This window comes from Bubalus bubalis, chromosome 18, assembly GCF_019923935.1.
Source record: "Bubalus bubalis isolate 160015118507 breed Murrah chromosome 18, NDDB_SH_1, whole genome shotgun sequence".
Taxonomy (NCBI): Eukaryota; Metazoa; Chordata; class Mammalia; order Artiodactyla; family Bovidae; genus Bubalus; species Bubalus bubalis.
The window spans coordinates 55,770,837-55,787,449 of NC_059174.1; the positions used below are offsets into that span (position 1 = coordinate 55,770,837).

Here is a 16,613-nt window from a genome sequence, read left to right on the forward strand (position 1 = left end):
GGCTAAATGGAGGGGACTTAGGCCTCATTTGCTGGTGGTTATTTTGTCATCATAGCAAAGAGGGACTGCCTGATAATGAGCAATGCAAACACGAGAAGAGCCCAGAGACGAAGATCCAGTTTCCTAATGACAGGCTCTGAATTTTTAGAGTCAGCCACGCCTGAAGCCAGTGAAGTCCTGGATTTTTTCACTCCAAGAAGCAATAACTTGTACCTCCCTGTTTTTAAACTAACCCTCCCCCCCACCTTTTTTTTTTTTGCTTAAGGCATGTTACATTTGGTTTCTATCATTAGAAAGAGTAATTATGATTTACTGTAAATACCAATCAGTACGCTATCAGGAGTATATATTGAGGTTTTCCCATTTTACTGTCAGAATCAGTGTTGTCAGGAACACTTTGTACGTGTATCTTTCTTTCCTCTTATTTTTGGCTGCATCAGGCCTCAGTTGCGGCACTCGGTACCCTCATCGCGGTGTGAGGGCCTTTGGTTTGGGGCTTCTCTCTTGTTGTAGTGCATGGGCTCAGTTGTCCTGAGGCATGTGCGATCTCTGCTCCCTGCCAGGGACTGAACCTGTGTCCCCTGCATCGGAAGGCGGATTCTTAACCACTGGACTACCAGGGAAGTCCCTGTAATATATCTTTCAATATATGGAATGGATAAATTCCTCACAGAGGAACCGGTAGGTCAAAAAACCTATGCAGTTAGCTCCATCAATCTTGCGCAACCAAATGACAGTTGGTGGGCTCTGCTACCCAGGCCCGCTGCTACCTCCCACCCCGACAACTGGCAGGGGAGGGGCCCTCTTCTGTGCACTGACTGCCTGTGGAAATGGTGACCAATTAGTATGAAATGCATGTTTAGCAAATGTTAGGTGCTGTATTTGAACCAATAAATGTGAATCCTACAAAAAGCAAATTGAAAATCCATATACATTTAAAATTTTGACTGCTATAAGAAATTACCTTCCAAAAAGTTTGCCCAAGTACACTTCCAATAAGAATTCCTGTTTCCTCACATACTTATCAGCAAGAGATATTATTTTTCTTTTAATTTTGTCCACCCGAAAGGTAAAAAGTAGTAGTTATTTTAAGTTTAATTTCCATGATTACTAGAATCTAATAATAATTGCGGGAGGTTGAGCATTTTTTCATACATTTAACTGACTTGTGGATTCCTTTTTCTATGAACTGCTTTTCCTATCCTTTGTCCATTTTTCTACTAAGTGGCTTCTCTCTTCTCATTTACTCGAAGAAGCACTTTATACATGATGGATAGCAATTCTTTGCAATAAGCGTTGTGAAATAAATGCAGGTTTTAAGACAGGCGAGCCCAGGAGCCCAGAGAGCCCCCAGGGAGGGCGCGGATCTGGCAGTTACCTGGCACAGGTTCTCTGGATTCACAAAGATATTCTCAGCTGTCACGTTGCCATGAACGTACTCATTCTCATGGAGGAACTCCAGGGCATCCAGCTAGGGGAGGAAAGCAAGTGTTTCTGTGAGAAGTGCTAACAACACAAAGAGGCTCCGATGCGAAGCCCTGGAAGGAAACCCCACTGTTGGGCCTGGGGTCACGAGGTCCTGCTTGTCAGGGGGTTGGTAACACTGGTAGATTGCCTGTGTGTGCGCTCAGTTGCTTCAGTCATTTCCAACTCTTTTCCACCCCATGGACTGTAGCCTCCTCTGTCCATGAGATTCTCCAGGTAAGAATACTAGAGTGGGCTGCCATGCCCTCCTCCAAGGGATCTTCCCAACCAGAGATCGAACCCGTGTCTCCTGAGTCTCCTGCATTGGCAGGCGGACTCTATACCCACTGAGCCACCTGGGAAGCCCCGGTGGTGGATTGAGCCTAATTCTGAGTGAAGCATTTGGATGCCCGCCGTGACAGCACATCTAAGAATGTCTTAGAAGACATTAGGGTTTTGAAAAATTCAGTATTAAAGCTGATATTTCATTTCCCATCAATCTCTTGTATCTATTGGGTTGGCCAAAAGTTTGTTTGTCCTCAAGCTGGTACAGGAAAACCCGAATTAACTTTTTGACCAACCCATTATTTCTTAGTTGATCAAAATCTCCAGAGGGGAAACAGTTGGTTACTTATTGGTTACTTATTGACCCTTGCAAAAAAAAAAAAACAAACCCACACTCATATATACCAAAGAGGTTTTCTCATTTGTTCAAAGAAGCAGAAATACATTTAGCTGAGCACTTTGTATTTTTATTTCTAGCCCTCACTTTTCCACTGAGCTCTGATTGCATATATTGAACCCCCAGGTGCTCGCCATATCTTGACTGCAACCCCCTTGACTCCAAGGCTTAACTGCCCACCCCATTCTGCTGCTTCCACAGACACTCCGTCCCCACAGCCCAGCTCCTCCTCAGGCCTGGTCCTCTCTTGTGCCTGCTTCACTCAGCCTCCACCGCACCCTCCCCAGCCATCCCCACGTGGCCCACGGGGTCCTTCTACACCGAGCTGACGCTGCCCCTCCCCTGTCCTTAGTCCCCACGTGGGTTCCCGGTGCCCTCGGGACAGGGGTCCCCGCCCCTCAGCTTGGTGTTCAAGGCCCTGGGTCCTCTGGTCACTGCTGAGCCTCCACACCAACCGCAGCTCCTGCCTTTCACCCTCGACACATCACACAGCAAACGCTGTGTGTCATACCTTTGGGACCCATCCCGCCAGCTGTTTATTTATATTTCTCATTTATTTTTATTTATCTTTGGCTGCCCTGGGTCTTTACCACTGTGTGAGGGCTTTCTCTACTTGTGGCAGCCGAGGGCTACTCCTTGCTGCAGTGTCCAAGCTTCTCACTGCAGTAGCTTCTCTTGTTGCAGAGCACAGGCTCTAAAGCGCGGGCTCAGTAGCTGCGGTGCATGGGCTTAGCTGCCCTGCATGGCATCTGGGATCTTCCCGGACCAGGATCGAAGTCATGTCCCCTGCACTGGCAGACGGATTCTTAGCCACTGTGCTACCAGGGAAGTCACTATGTGTGTATTTGGCTGTTCCGGGTCTCACGTGTGGCAAATGGGATCTTCGTTGTCGCATGCGGGGTCTTTAGTTGCGGCATGCAAACTCTTACTTGCAATATGTGGGATCTAGTTCCTGGAGCAGAGATTGAACCTGGGGGGACCCCCTGCGTTGGGAGGGAGGAGCCTTAGCCACTGGACCACCAGGGAAGTCCCCCCTCCAGCAGTTTAAGTTAGGTCCTCTTCTCCGTCACAGCATGGGGACACTTCTATCCAGAGCACTTTTCACTATTGGTGCAACTGTGGCTTAAACTCAGCCTGTCCCAGCAAACACAGAAACCATGTCTGTGCAGCCCGCACTGCACTCCTAGGCCTTGGGATGGTGTCTGACACTCAGCAGGGACAGCATAAATATTTCATGGGAGGATGGATGGAGGAAGGAACGAATGACAGATGTCCTGTGCGCTCTCCCCAACACGAGGCTTTGCCTAAGCTACTTCCTTGGGCTGGAATGCTCTCCCCATGCATTTCCACTCCCACTCTACCCAGCACCTTGTTATTCCCCACCCTTGGCTTAGAAATAAACTCTACCAGGAAGCACAACCAAACCCCTCAATTTAGGCTGGGACCCTTCCTCCAACTCCCACAGCCTCCTGAACATCCCTCATGGCAATACTTATCGCTCTGGTTCTAATGGTCTGGGGTTCAGCTGTGCCAGTCACCCTGCTTGCCCCAGTGCCCAGCGGAGGGCGATGCGGGCTGAATGTGTCAAAGAGCAAACAGACTGATAAACTAGGACCTGGGGCAGCATGCCCTGGATAGGAGCCTGAGACCCTCCAGTACCTACCAGCCGGCAGGCCATCTGGAACACAGACCTCACCGACATCACGTGCTTTGGGAAGTTATCCAGGATCGACTGAAGGCTCCTCCCCAGGGTGGGAAACACCAAGAACCTGGAAGACATGGGCGTCCCAGGAGGTGGGAGAGAGGACTGGGGTGGGGACAGAGTATCGTTCACCAAGGAGGGACTGTGGCTGGGGACTCCCAGGTCCTAGTCCAGGGTGAGATGAAGGGTTGGATGGGTGGGGGATCGGTCTGGCTCAAAGCTGGGGGAGGAAGGAAGCGACTAACTGGCCAGTGGCTCTAGGGTCCCAGCCACGCCTGGTCATGAGACAGAGAGACAGGAAGCAGCCAGCAAACGAGTGCCAGGTGAAGTGACTCACCTGTACTTGTCCTGGTGAACGCCGAAACCGATGCAGGTGGGGATGGCCAGCTGGGGGATTGAGTACAGCTTCTTCCACTTGTTCACTGAGGGAGGCAGGGGCCTGAGAGGTCAGGGCCCACCTGGCCCCACACCCACAGCGGACCACAGCCCATTCTGAGACTTGAAGCAGAACACACCTGAGTCCCGGCCAGACCCTGGGTCTCCTTCCTGCTTGGAGACATTGCTTCTGTGGGTGGGTGAGGGCTAGGGGGACAATGACGGGGGGTGTGAAGGTGGTTTTGAGAAAGCACTGACAAATCTGGAGAGTGGAAGGGGTAGAGTGACCGTGTAACCCATGAATTCTCACGCAGAGCTGATGAGATCGGGAGAAGTCTACACTGGTCACTGTGTCGCTAGATGTCTGACCACCTTTCAGGATCGCAGCTGGATGGCAGACATGGAGCAGTGTACTGATGAAAGTTTAATAACTGGTTGTTCAGGAAAAAAAATGGCCCTGATTTGTGTTTGCAGACTTCCTTGGTGTAAATGCTTCCCAGTACAGCCAATTACAAGCTACCAATGTGGTATCACCGAAGATAGAGAGTTGGGGTGAGAGGCAGTAGCATGGCCTTATATGGTATTTCCATCACACGGATACAGTGAATGGAAGCAACTTCAAGGGATAGATAATAGGGACTTCCCTGGTTTCCCAGTGGTTAGGGCTCCGTGCATTCACTGCCAGGGTCCAGTTCAATTCCTGGTCAGGAAACTAAGATCCCATATGCCACACAGTCTGGCCAAAAAAAAAAAAAAAAGCACAGATTATAGATGACAGGTAATGGAAAATGTAGACAAATAATAAGGAAGTGATCAACTTTGAGTGTTTATTACCCTTGCTCCTCTCTTTTACATTTTATTTCTGGCTGTGTGGGATCTTGGTTGCTGTGAAGTCTTTGCTCTAGCTATGGTGAGCTGGGGCTACTGTTTGATGTGGAGCACAGGCTCTACGGTGCGGGCTTCAGTAGCTGCGGTTCCCGGGCTGTAGAGCACAGGCTCAGCAGTGGCGGTGCATGGGCTTAGATGCTCTGCAGCATGTGGGATCCTCCTGGGTCAGGGATCAAACCTGTGTCTCCTGCATTGGCAGGCGGATTCTTTACCACTGAGTCACCAGTGAAGCCCACTCTTGTTCTTAACCTGATTGTAAATTGATATAATTAATTATTTATTTGGCTGCGCCAGATCTTAGTTGCGGCATGGGAATTCCGAGTTGAAGTGCAGCATTCAAACTCTTAGATGTGGCCTGCGGGATCTAGCTTCCTGACCAGGGACTGAACCTGGGCCCCGTCCACTGGGAGTGCAGTCTTAACCTCTGGACCACCAGGGAAGTCTCTGGTACTGTTAGTTTATGATGGCTGTGTTTTAATAACTGGCTTACAGTATTTCTGAAAATGTAATACTCGGCTCTCAAGAGCTGGGACAATGAGCCAGCCTCAGGCCATGTCTGTTGTCTGTCCTCTGAGGCCCGAGGGGTGATGGGAGCAAACCTGGGCCTTGAATTTCATCGCCACCCTTCCCACACCTTCAGGGAGAAGCCAGTTGTTCTGATCAAGCTGGTACCTCCAAACTCACCCCACTTGCCCACTCCCCTGAGGAATACCTTGCAAAGGCTTGGCAGCCCGCTGGAAGAAGTTCTGTTCGTTGAACAAGCGCCCATCCTTGGCATCCTAGTGGGGGAGGGGAGGGGAAAAGGCTGTCACACTGGAATCTCATAGGCAAGGGCTCCCAGATCATCACTGGCCGTGGGTCATCCCAGGGTAATGCCAGCAACACCCTAGGTTGCTTCATGTGACCACATATCAGAGACTTTGAGTTACTGCTTAGGTTCCTTTTCTTTTACGACAGGATCCACAAGTTTTCCCCTAGATACAGGCCCTTCAGCTAAACACTACATTTTTCCAGTGTCCCTTGCAGTGAGGAATGGCCACACGATCAAGTTCTGGCCAATGGGGATGTGAGCAGAAGAGAGATGGGCAACTTTCAGGTTATGCTCTTAAAGGGCTAAGGCAGGCTCTCCCGTCTCTTCTCCTGTTCCAGTTGGCTGGAATGCAGATGAGATGGCAGGAGCTGGAGCAGCCATTTCAGCCCATGAGATGATTATAGGTTGAAGGTCTTGGAGCAACAAGAGAGAAGGAAATTAACCCCTTGTTTATGGAACCACCATGTCAGCCCTGGGCCACTGCCCCAGACTTTTAAGTGAAAGAGCAATAAAATATTATTTTTGTGTAAGCCATTATTAACATTGGGTCACTTTTCCCAAGCAGTCAACCCAAATACTTTAATTAAATACAATTAGTAAAGCTGGGTTCTTAAGAGCACAGCATCAAAGAGAGCTGGATTCAAATCCCAGCTCTGACATTCATTCATTCTTTCTATAAAGTACCTATTATGTGCCTAGTATTCTTTTGGGTATTGGTGATACAGCAGTAAACAAAGCAACTTGCCCACTGGTGCCCCTGGGCAAGTGACCAAGATTTTATTTTCTCATCTGTTAAATGGGGGAATATGGTGACTATCCTAAAGGTTTGATTATGAACTCGGGTTGGGCACAGAACAAGCTCTCAGCAAGTAGGTGCTATTACTCATCTGGCAAGTCTGGCTCCGGAGCCCTCACTCCAAATCACTCACAGGGCCTCCATCTAGATCCAAGGGAGGGCATCTGAACTAGCTGTCCCAGTTTTTGGGTGCTTGTGCAGATCACAGGGCCAGAAAACATCCGAGTCAGGTCTCAGGGATGGACCTGACTGCAGCCTCTGGAGGGGCCCCGTGTCGGAGAGCCCGAGGCCAGAGGAAGGTGTGCCCCGCCCAAGGCCCCACTGCTCCCTGCTGGCCAAGGCTGTGCTCTTTGGCCCACCCAGCCCAGCCCAGCCCTCCCCTCCCCTCCCCTCCCCTCCCCTCCCCTGCCCTGCCCTCCCCTCAGGGCTGCCCACCCCACCTGGGCCCACTCACTAGTTTAAGTGAGAATCTTTGTTTCTGGGGACTTGACTCGCTGCCAGTGGTGGAGTCAGACTCAGCTGTGGACGGACAAAATGAGCGAGGTTATCATGTGCAGGGAAGATGAGGGTCACTGTCCTCCAAGTAACGAGCAGCAGTTGTGGTTAACAAGTTCCCGTGGGGTCAAGTGCATTCTTAACTTTCAAGACCTGAACCTTCTCATTTTCAAACAGCTTCTTTCTTTCTACCGCTTTCTCTAATACACAGCTGTGCACACTTGTGGGTTCCCCTAGTGAATCACTGAGCCTGGAGGGTGGTCCTGAAGCCCCTGACTCAGCCGCTGTATGCATGTGTCTGCATATACGGGTGTGCGGCTGAACCACACTGACTCCGTCTTGTCAGGGTCATCTTAGGCCCACTCTTCTGCCCCCTCCCCTTTCTTAGCCACTGAGCTTTTGCTTATGAGGAGTGTACCCAAACCAGTTGCGTTACTCATTAACTCTTGCCTTCCTCTGAAAACTGGAAGAACGCCTTCTGCTGATACAGATGGTTAATGGTTCATGAGGAATAATGGTCATGAGATCCCAGGGGAAGGAACCCCCTGGTTCCTGTTGGCCTAGACGTGCTTCTCCCTCAGTAGCTGGATTCTATCTTTAGCTTCGTCCCCTTTAAATCCCTTTGCACCCCTCTGGCAAAACACAGCGCAGTTGCAAATGCTTCCGGATTGCTGACCACTGAATCCTATCCATATGTAAGTTACCCATGATAATCTTCATAACTGTACTTTATGTTCCTTGTTTTTTTTTTTTGGCAGTGCTGGGTCTCAGTTGCCACACTCACACTCTCTAGTTGTGGCGTGTGGGCTCGGAAGATGCAGGCTTAGCTGCCCCGAGGCACGTGGGATCTTAGTTCCCAGACCAGAGATCGAACCCACATCCCCTGCATTGGAAGGTGGCTATCTTAACCACTGGACCAATAGGAAAGTCCCTCCACTTCGTTTTTCTCTTTTTTAAATCTCAAGATTCCTTCTCAGGTCAGGGGATACTATTCATTATTCCTGTCTTTGACCAGTACATAAGCTCCCTCCCCTTGGGGGAGGGCCCCTGCAGCAGCCTTCAGCCCCTCAGGGATCCCCTGAGCTCCAAGCGCCAGAACGGCCGTATGCAAAGGCTGATGGCGAGTGGGGGTAGGGGGGGAGGGGAATAGGAAGGCCCAGTGGTGGTGGCCTAGCACAGAACCATACTGAAGAACCACTTCTGCTCCAAAGCCCAGAGCTCCAGCTGAGGCCCCCCCGACCCGTTTCTCCCACTGCCTCACCACTTCCTTCCCTTCCCATCTTTAGGTGTCAATCTCCCCCGGGGCACTTCCTCGTAAACATTCCTGGAGCTCGGCCCTTTCTGCTTAATTACAGACCCTGCAAAGGCTCCTGTCCTGTGCCAGGTGTGCACTTTGCACACATTGTTTCCTTTACGGCTCGTGACAGCCCAGGGAAGGTCTGTGTGCTCAGTCGCCTCTGACTCGTCTACAACCCCATGGACTGTGGCCCGCCAGGCTCCTCTGTCCATGGGGTTTTTTAGGCAAGGATACTGGAGTGGGTTGCCATTTCCTCCTCCAGGGGATCTTTCTGGCCCAGGGATCAAACAAGAATCTTTCTACTACCATAAAATTATGGTGGTTGTCGTTAGCTATATTAAATATATATATAGGCTGCATTGGGTCTTAGTTTTAGTATGCAGGCTCCGCTGCTCTGCGGCATGTGTGATCTTAGTGCCAGGGATAGAACCCACGTCCCATCCATTGGAAGCGCAGTTTTAACCAGTGGACCGCTGGGGAAGTTCTCATTCTTTTTTTTAAGAAAAGAAACGGAAAAATCTTATCCAAGCCAAATTTGAGGATTACAACCTGGGAAGAGTATCTCAGAAAGCTCTGAGAACTGTTCCGTGTTCCCACTTCACGGATGAGAGCAGAGCGCTGAAGCTTAGAGAGGTCACGTGACACGGGAGGCTCTGTGCCAGGCAGATCTGGGCTCAAGCCCAGGCCCTCCGTCAGCTCTGTGTGACTTGGTGTCACCCAGGCTCACCCCCCGGGCCTCTCTGCTCCACGTCAGTAAAGCAGGAGTGATGAAGCTCACCCTGGAGAGTGCATGCAACGGTTCAGAGGGCAGGAACAACAGTGGTGCCACTGAGCAGGAATCGCAGCCAGCTTTTTTTTCTTCCTGGCTGTGCTGCATGGCTTGTGAGATCTTAGTTCCCCGACCAGGGACTGAACCTGGGCCCTCAGCAGTGAGAGTGCAGAGTCCTAACCACTGGGCCGCCCGGGAATCCCTCAGTGTCACCTTTTTTTAAAAAAAATGTTTATTTATTTGGCTGCGCCAGCTCTTAGCTGCAGCATGTGGAATCTAGTTCTCTGACCAGGGATGGAACCCGGGCCCCCTGCATTGGGAGTCTTAGCCACTGGACCACCAAGGAAGTCCCAGCTTCACCCTTCATATGAGCCACTCAATGACCCTCTTCCCAGCCTCAGAGCCCGGCACCACTCTGGGCACACCGGGAGCACTCAATATGTGGCAGCTTTTAATCTAATCAGCTGAGGGCCCACAGCTGGTAAGTGGCAGAGCGGCCTTGGCCGAGACACAGCTCATTCTGGAGTTTGTGAACTGAACTATCGCCCAGGGTCCCAGCGGCCCTCTGCGTCATCCTTTTATCTCGTCTTCCCCACCCTTCCTAACCACCCAGGCTGCGGTCGTCTAAGACACTGAGATAAAGGGCAAGGAGGTGGTAAAGTGACTGAGAAGCCACGCTTGCCCACAGGAAGCTCCGGCTGGAGCAGGGCGGGAACCAGGGCTTACTGAGTCAAGGCCGAAGGTGACATGAGCTCGGCCTTTAGGAGGCAAACTTAGGAAGGTGCTGGATCTCAGGGGAAAGGGGGTCCTCCTCACCTGTGAGGAGGGGGCTGGGGGAATCTTCGAGGGGCAACCAGGAAATGGCCGGGGCACCTCGTAGGCATAATAGCAGGATCTGTCTCACAGAGTCACCTCGAGGTCTGAGGGTAAGTACCACTCAATCAACCACTCGATGAAAGCGTTATCCTACGTGCCCGACACTCAGAAGCAGGTAGGACAGCTGGCAATTTAAATACAATTTCCCTGCATTTCTCTGCAGATTATAAAGGGCTTTTCTCCTCCACTCTTCTAACCATCCCTCCCGCCAACAGCTGGAGAGTCAGCTGGGAAATTCCCATCACAGAAAGGAGCCAGCAGAGACCCAGGAAGGGCAGTGGACGTGGCCGAGGCCCCTGGAGAGCCTGGATGTAAACCCCTGGAGCTCCAGATGCTGTGACCTGGGAGACCCCTGATGGATGTATGGAAGGTCCCTACATGTGCCAAAGGAAAACAAGAGTGTGGCAGGCAGGTAGGTGGCAGCCTCCGATCGCCAAGAGACAGGTGACCTTGAACTTGGAGCAAGAATGCCATGCTGGCATCCATCATAACCACAATACCTGAGAATTCCCTGGTGGTCCAGTGGCTAGGACTCGGTACTTCCACTGTGAGGGCCTGGGTTCAATCCCTGGTTGCGGAACTAAGATCTTACAAGCCTCTCAGCGTGGCCAAAATCCCCAATCCCACCCCCCCAAAACTAAAACAAAAAAACAAACCAGAGTGACAACAGGCAGCACTCATATGCTGCTTGCTGTCCACATCGTTCTTCTTGTTCAACTCTCCAACGACAACCCTGTGAGGTCAATATTAAAGCTCTCCATTTTGCAGGTGAGCTGGGTTGGGAATCCACCTTCCAATGCAGGGGACGTGGGTTCGATCTCTGGATGGGGAACCAGGATTCCACATGCCGTGGGGCAACTAAGCCCATGTGCCACGACTAAGACCTGACGCAGCCAAGTAAGTGAGTGAGTAAAAGTTGCTCAGTTGTGTCCGACTCTTTGCTACCCCATGGACTGTAGCCTGCCAGGCTCCTTTGTCCATGGAGTTCACCAGGCAAGAATACCGGAGTGGGCAGCCATTCCCTTCTCCAGGGGATCTGCCCGACCCAGGGATTAAACCCATGTCTCCTGCATTGCAGGCAGATTCTTTACTAACTGAGCCACTAGAGAAGCCCAAGTAAATAAACTAATGTGTGTTGTTTTTTTTTAAAGAACAGTGATTCCATCTGAGGATTACTAGCCGACGGTCTCTCCGTCTTTGCAAGGTACTCTGGGACAGCCTGACTCAGTGGTTCTCAACGGTGGGCGGTTCTGCCCCCCAGGGGGCATCTGTCAATGTCTGGGGACAGTTCCAGTTGTCATGAGGAGGACAGGGGACTACTGCTCCTGGCAGCTGGTGGGTAAAGGCTGAGGATGCTGCTAGACACCCTATTGTGCACAGGACAGTCCCCACAGTGAACGCCAAGGGTGCTGAGGCTTAGAAACCCTGGCCTAATTTATAAGAGGGTAAACGGCATACTTAAAACGAGCTCTAAGGGCCCGTGGGGGAACCCATGGAAAAGAGAGGCAACCATTCCCCACAGAGCAGCTGAAACTGAGGACCAGGAAGAGGCTCAGGGATGCTACTGGGAGAAACACACGGGTGTGTTAAGGGGCTGCAAGTGGAGGTTCTAGAACCACACACTTTGCAGGTATGAGTAAATTAAGGGATCCAGAGGGGCCCCAGTGTAATCAAGGGCTTTCCAGGTGGCACTAGTGGGTAAAGACCCTGCTGGCCAATGCAGGAGATATGGGTCCAATCCCTGGGTCGGGAAGATCCTCTGGAGGAGGAGATGGCAACCCACTCCAGTATCCTTGCCTGGAGAATCCTATGGACAGAAGAGCCTGGCGGGCTATAGTCCATGGGGTCTCAGAGTCGGACACGACTGAAGCGATTTAGCACGCACACACACAGTGTAATCACAAGGGTCCTGAGAGGGAGGCAGGGGGAGATCTGACCACAGAGGAGGAGAGGGCGATGTGATGGCAGAAGCAGAGGCTGGGGTGATGTTACGCTTTGAGGATGAAGGGGCCACAAGCTGAGGAACGCAGGCAGCCTCCAGGAGCTGAACAGGCAAGGAAATGGATTCTCCCCTGAAGCCTCTGGCAGGACCAGCCCTGCCCACATCTTTTTATTTTTTTGGCCACGCCACAAGGCATGCAGGATCTTAGTTCCCCAACCAGAGACTGAACCTATGCCCCGTACAATGGAAGCCTGGAGTCTTAACCCCTGGACCACCAGGGAAGTCCCTCTGCCCGTGTCTTAACTTTAGCCCCGTGAGACCGATTTCAGACTTGGGACCTCCACAACCAGAAGAGAATAAATGTGTGCTGTCTTCAGCCATTAAGATTGTGGTGATTTGTGATGGCGGCCACAGGAAGGGACTACAAGGCGTGTATCTCCATCCACAGGGGCACAGACCTGGAGGGTGGGCCTGAACTTGAATCCTAGCTGCTTCTAGGGAGCAGCTCTCCACACACACTGCAGTGAGCAGCTGCAGAAATGGATGTAGAAGCCTCTATACTGGTCCTCCCAAATTGTGCCAGGGAGACCAGGGAGGGTGATGTTACAATTCAGTGTCTGACAAAGGAAGAGAGAGTGCCATCTCACAGGGCTGTTACGGGAGTAAGACGAGTTGGTGAGTTAACAGACATAAAGGACTTAGCAGGGAGCACCCAGAGGAGGCCGGGAGTGTCAGCTGCCGTAATACAAATCACCATTCTGGTTGCTGCTGTTGTATTACTGTCAGTTTTCAACTACGTCCTCCCGACTGGTGAAAACTGGCTGAAGCCAAGGGCAACCTGTCCTGGGGTAACGCCGCCCTGAAGCACATCCACACACAGCCCCCCACCCCACTGTGCCCACGCCAGCACCTGGGCCTGGCACCAGGTGGGTATCTGCAGAAGAATGATGATACTGGCAGGCTGGGAAGGGGTTTGCTCTTTTCATCAAACAACCCGAGCCACAGAAGGTGAAGACACGCGGCCCAGAGCCTGACTTTCCACTGCGGGGTGCTGGTGTGAGGGCACGGGTGGCTTCCGCCTTCAGATGCCTCCTGCCTTGTCTGCCTTTCTCCCTCTTCCCTCCCCGCCCGCTGGGGCTCTCCCCATCCTTCTCCCTCCAGCCGAGTCTGCCAATCTTGGTTACTGTTGAGCCGGCACCACTAACAGACACCTGTGGCTGGGCTTGTCCTTCTCGAGGTTCATTACTCTCTGACCCCACACAGATCGCGCTCTGCACCCGGCGTCCCTCTCCCCCTACACTCTCTGTAGCAGCCTGCATTTCAGAAAGAAGGTCACGGGCTGATAACTTCAGGGACACCACGCCCGGCTGCTGAGCTGCCTGATGTCAGCTGCGGTCATTTTGAAACTTTGCAAAGAAAGAAAAACAAAAAAGCAAGATCTTCACCGGGATATAAAACCTCTCCCTATTCACCAGAGAGGGGAGCGCAGTTCTTGAGGTGCTTGCCTGCTGTGATAAAGCTAATTCTTCTATTTCCTTCAAACCCTGTCTCTGTAATTTTTTTTATTCAGCATCGATGGACAGAGGGCAGTCAAGATTTTGGCAACACTCCCTCTATCCTCTTCTCACTCCTCCTCATTCAGATTCCCTCCTCTTCCCTCCCTCCCTCCCCGTCTTGTGGTGTAATGCTTACGGAGCCAGAACACCTAGGTTCAAGTCCCAGTTCTGCCTCTTTGAGGCCATGTGACCTTGGGTGAGTGGCTTCCCTTCTCTCTGCTCCAGTGGTACGATGAGGTAACATGAGTGTCTCCCCCTAGCATGGCTAGGAGCAATAAGTGGCCCAGAACAGTGTCCGGCAGGGAGTGCAAGCTCCCGAGTGTCCCTTCATGCTCCCCTCTCTCTCGCCCGTGCCTCTGTCCCTCCACGCCTAACGCTGCCTCTGCCTGACAAGATCCCTTTACAGTTTTCCAAGCTCACTGCCTCTGTCCCTTCTCGTGCTTTGGGGTCAACAGCCCCAGGAGGCGGGCAGGACACTCTCTCTCTTTCCAACGGGGACGCTGAGGGACAGCTGCTTGCCCAGGCCCAATGGGTGCACCAGAGCCGAGTCACGGCTCTACCTGGGTCTGTCTCCAACGCCCAGGCTCCACGGCAGGACAACCAACCTGAAGCTCAGAACTGCCTGCACGAGTGTCTGCCTGGCACTTCCAAGTCCAAGGTTTCCTCTCCGAATCCACATTTCTGGCTTTTCCTGACAACTTGGAAGCTCTCTGGAGCCAGGGCTAGTCATTAACACCTCTGGGTTTCATTTTCCTCATCGAGAAAACAGGGATGATGACCATACTGACATCGTGAGGCTGTTGTGAGAATTAAACTGATTAACATGAAGCAAACATATGTCCATGTGAAAACCTATACACACACATGTTCACAGCAGCATTATTCATCACGGCCCAAAGCGGACACAGTTAAAACCAACCGATAAATAGAGCCAGATGTGACACAGACACATCTTATTCAGCCATAAAACAGAAGGCAGTTCTGACAAAGGCGACAGCGTGGGATGGACCTTGAAAATATCGTGCTGAGGGGAAGAAGTCAGACACAAAAGGCCACCTAGTGTATCACTTCATTTGCCCTAATTGTCCAGAACAGGCAAATCCATAGAGACATAAAGTAGATTAGTGGCTGCCAGGGGATGAGAGTGACTGTTAGAGGTACAGGGTTTCCTTTCGGGGTGACAGAAATATTCTGGAACGAGATGGAGGTGATGGTTGCACACCATCGTGAATCTGCTAAAACCACTAAATTGTAGACTTTAAAATGGTGAATTTTAAGTTATATGAATTTTATCTCAGTTTTTTAAAAAGGCAAAAAAAAAATCTCACAAAACCACATAAAGTTCTTACTTAGACAAGGTCTGGGTCTGGAGTATGCACACGGTAAATGTCAGGTTGATTAAGACTAATATTTCCAGCGCAGTTATTTTTTTCTTTATTGAAACAAGGTGTCTGACTGCATTTTTTTGTTTACCTGCTGCTGCTGCTGCTGCTAAGTCGCTTCAGTCGTGTCCGACTCTGTGCGACCCCATAGACGGCAGCCCACCAGGCTCCCCCTGGGATTCTCCAGGCAAGAACACTGGAGTGGGTTGCCATTTCCTTCTCCAATGGACTGCAGCGCACCAGGCTCCTCTGTCCATGGGGGTTTGTTTACCTACTGACGGTTTTTAAGCTTGGCCCTGCTTCTTCCCCTCCTGCTGATAAGAAAGCCTGGAGCTCCCTCTTTTGCTAATGGTGGAGATTCAAACCAAATGAAGCTCTGGCTCATGTAGACTCCTCACCCCCGCCTTACCGCTTAACCACAATAAAAACCTGTGCTGGGTGCTTTTCCTTGTTCTTGTAGAGCTGTTCCCTGCCCCCCACCTCATATCTCATAATGCAAGCAATAAACCCTTCATATCCTCATTCACTGATTCCAACCAACGTTCGGCGGCAGGGTCTATCTTATCTCTGGTGGCAGAGATGGGCTTCTCAGGTGGTGCTAGCGGTAAAGAATCCGCCTGTCAGGGCAGGAGACATAAGAGACGCAGGTTCGATCCCTGTGTCAGGAAGACCCTTTGGAGGAGGGCATGGCAACCCACTCCAGTATTCTTGCCTGGAGAATCCCATGGACAGAGGAGGTCAGTGGGCTACATTCCATAGGGTTGTAAAAAGTCAGACACAGCTGAAGCGACTTAGCATGCATGCATCCATCCTATCTCTGCAGGGCGGACAGAACAGTCATCAGTGCCCTTATCTCCCGGCTGCACTGGGCTTGCACTCCCGTGTGAGGACAGGAGCAGCCTCTACACAGGGCGCAAGCTCTCTGGTTGGCCACAGTCCCCACCACTCCCAGTCGCCTGACTCCCCGCCTCCTGCGCTTACTCTACCTGCCCGGTAGCTGCAGGCACCTACGCTGTAGGCGACTACGTCTGCAGCCCCAAATCTACAAGAAAGCTGCCGTGAGGCCAGTCTGCTGCTGGGATACACTTTCATTTCTGTTCTCAGAAAGGGGCTCTCTCCCCTCTGCCTGGGCTCCAAGACGGCCCACCCAGCCCAGCACCTGCCCGCCTGTGCACACAGCGTACCTTCATAGAGAATGCCCTGGTCATCCCTGGTCTGCAGGCATCTCAGCTTCCAGTGCTGCCCACTCTTGTCTGTCAGCACCGTTCCCACTGGCAAAGCCTCCAGCGAGGCGGTCATCCGGCTTCGCTTCAGGGTCTGAGGGCTCTGTCTGGTCGTCTGAGGGCTGCTACAGGGAGCTGGGGATCTGCTCAGGTGCCCTGCAGGAGGATGGTCAGAATAAAGGAAAGGCAGCCATGGGGATGGCAGGGAGCTGTGAGCAGGGAGGGGAGAGGTCAGCTCCGGCCATGGAGAGATGGACTGCAAGGGCAGCCTGTAGGCAGGGTGGTGGGGGAGGATGCTGGGAGGAGGGTCCAGCAAGGGGGAGGCAGGCCTGAGCAGAGGCATGATGCCCCACTG

The 16,613-nt window shown here is 51.9% G+C and overlaps 1 protein-coding gene and 1 long non-coding RNA gene across 6 annotated transcripts in view; one reads left to right on the top strand and one right to left on the bottom strand.

The window, feature by feature from the left end:
* The window catches only part of VRK3 (VRK serine/threonine kinase 3), a 36,452-nt gene that overhangs the window by 11,670 nt on the left and 8,169 nt on the right, over positions 1 to 16,613 (bottom strand). For all 4 annotated transcript variants that reach the window (XM_044931351.1, XM_006080065.3, XM_006080064.3 and 1 more), the window contains 6 exons: positions 16,220 to 16,414; positions 7,173 to 7,237; positions 5,824 to 5,890; positions 4,186 to 4,270; positions 3,810 to 3,915; positions 1,379 to 1,471 (listed from right to left, as the gene is read on the bottom strand). In XM_044931351.1, coding sequence (XP_044787286.1) covers positions 1,379 to 1,471; positions 3,810 to 3,915; positions 4,186 to 4,270; positions 5,824 to 5,890; positions 7,173 to 7,237; positions 16,220 to 16,414 — 611 coding nt within the window. The remainder of the gene's footprint in view (positions 1 to 1,378; positions 1,472 to 3,809; positions 3,916 to 4,185; positions 4,271 to 5,823; positions 5,891 to 7,172; positions 7,238 to 16,219; positions 16,415 to 16,613) is intronic.
* Positions 7,768 to 13,472, top strand: LOC123330265. Of its 2 annotated transcripts, none has more exons than XR_006546056.1 (3): positions 7,768 to 7,908; positions 10,371 to 10,567; positions 13,361 to 13,472. It is a non-coding gene; the product is annotated as an uncharacterized LOC123330265 (long non-coding RNA). The 2 variants fall into 2 exon arrangements; XR_006546055.1 differs by lacking the exon at positions 13,361 to 13,472 and adding an exon at positions 11,307 to 11,448 and having other exon boundaries at positions 10,371 to 11,052.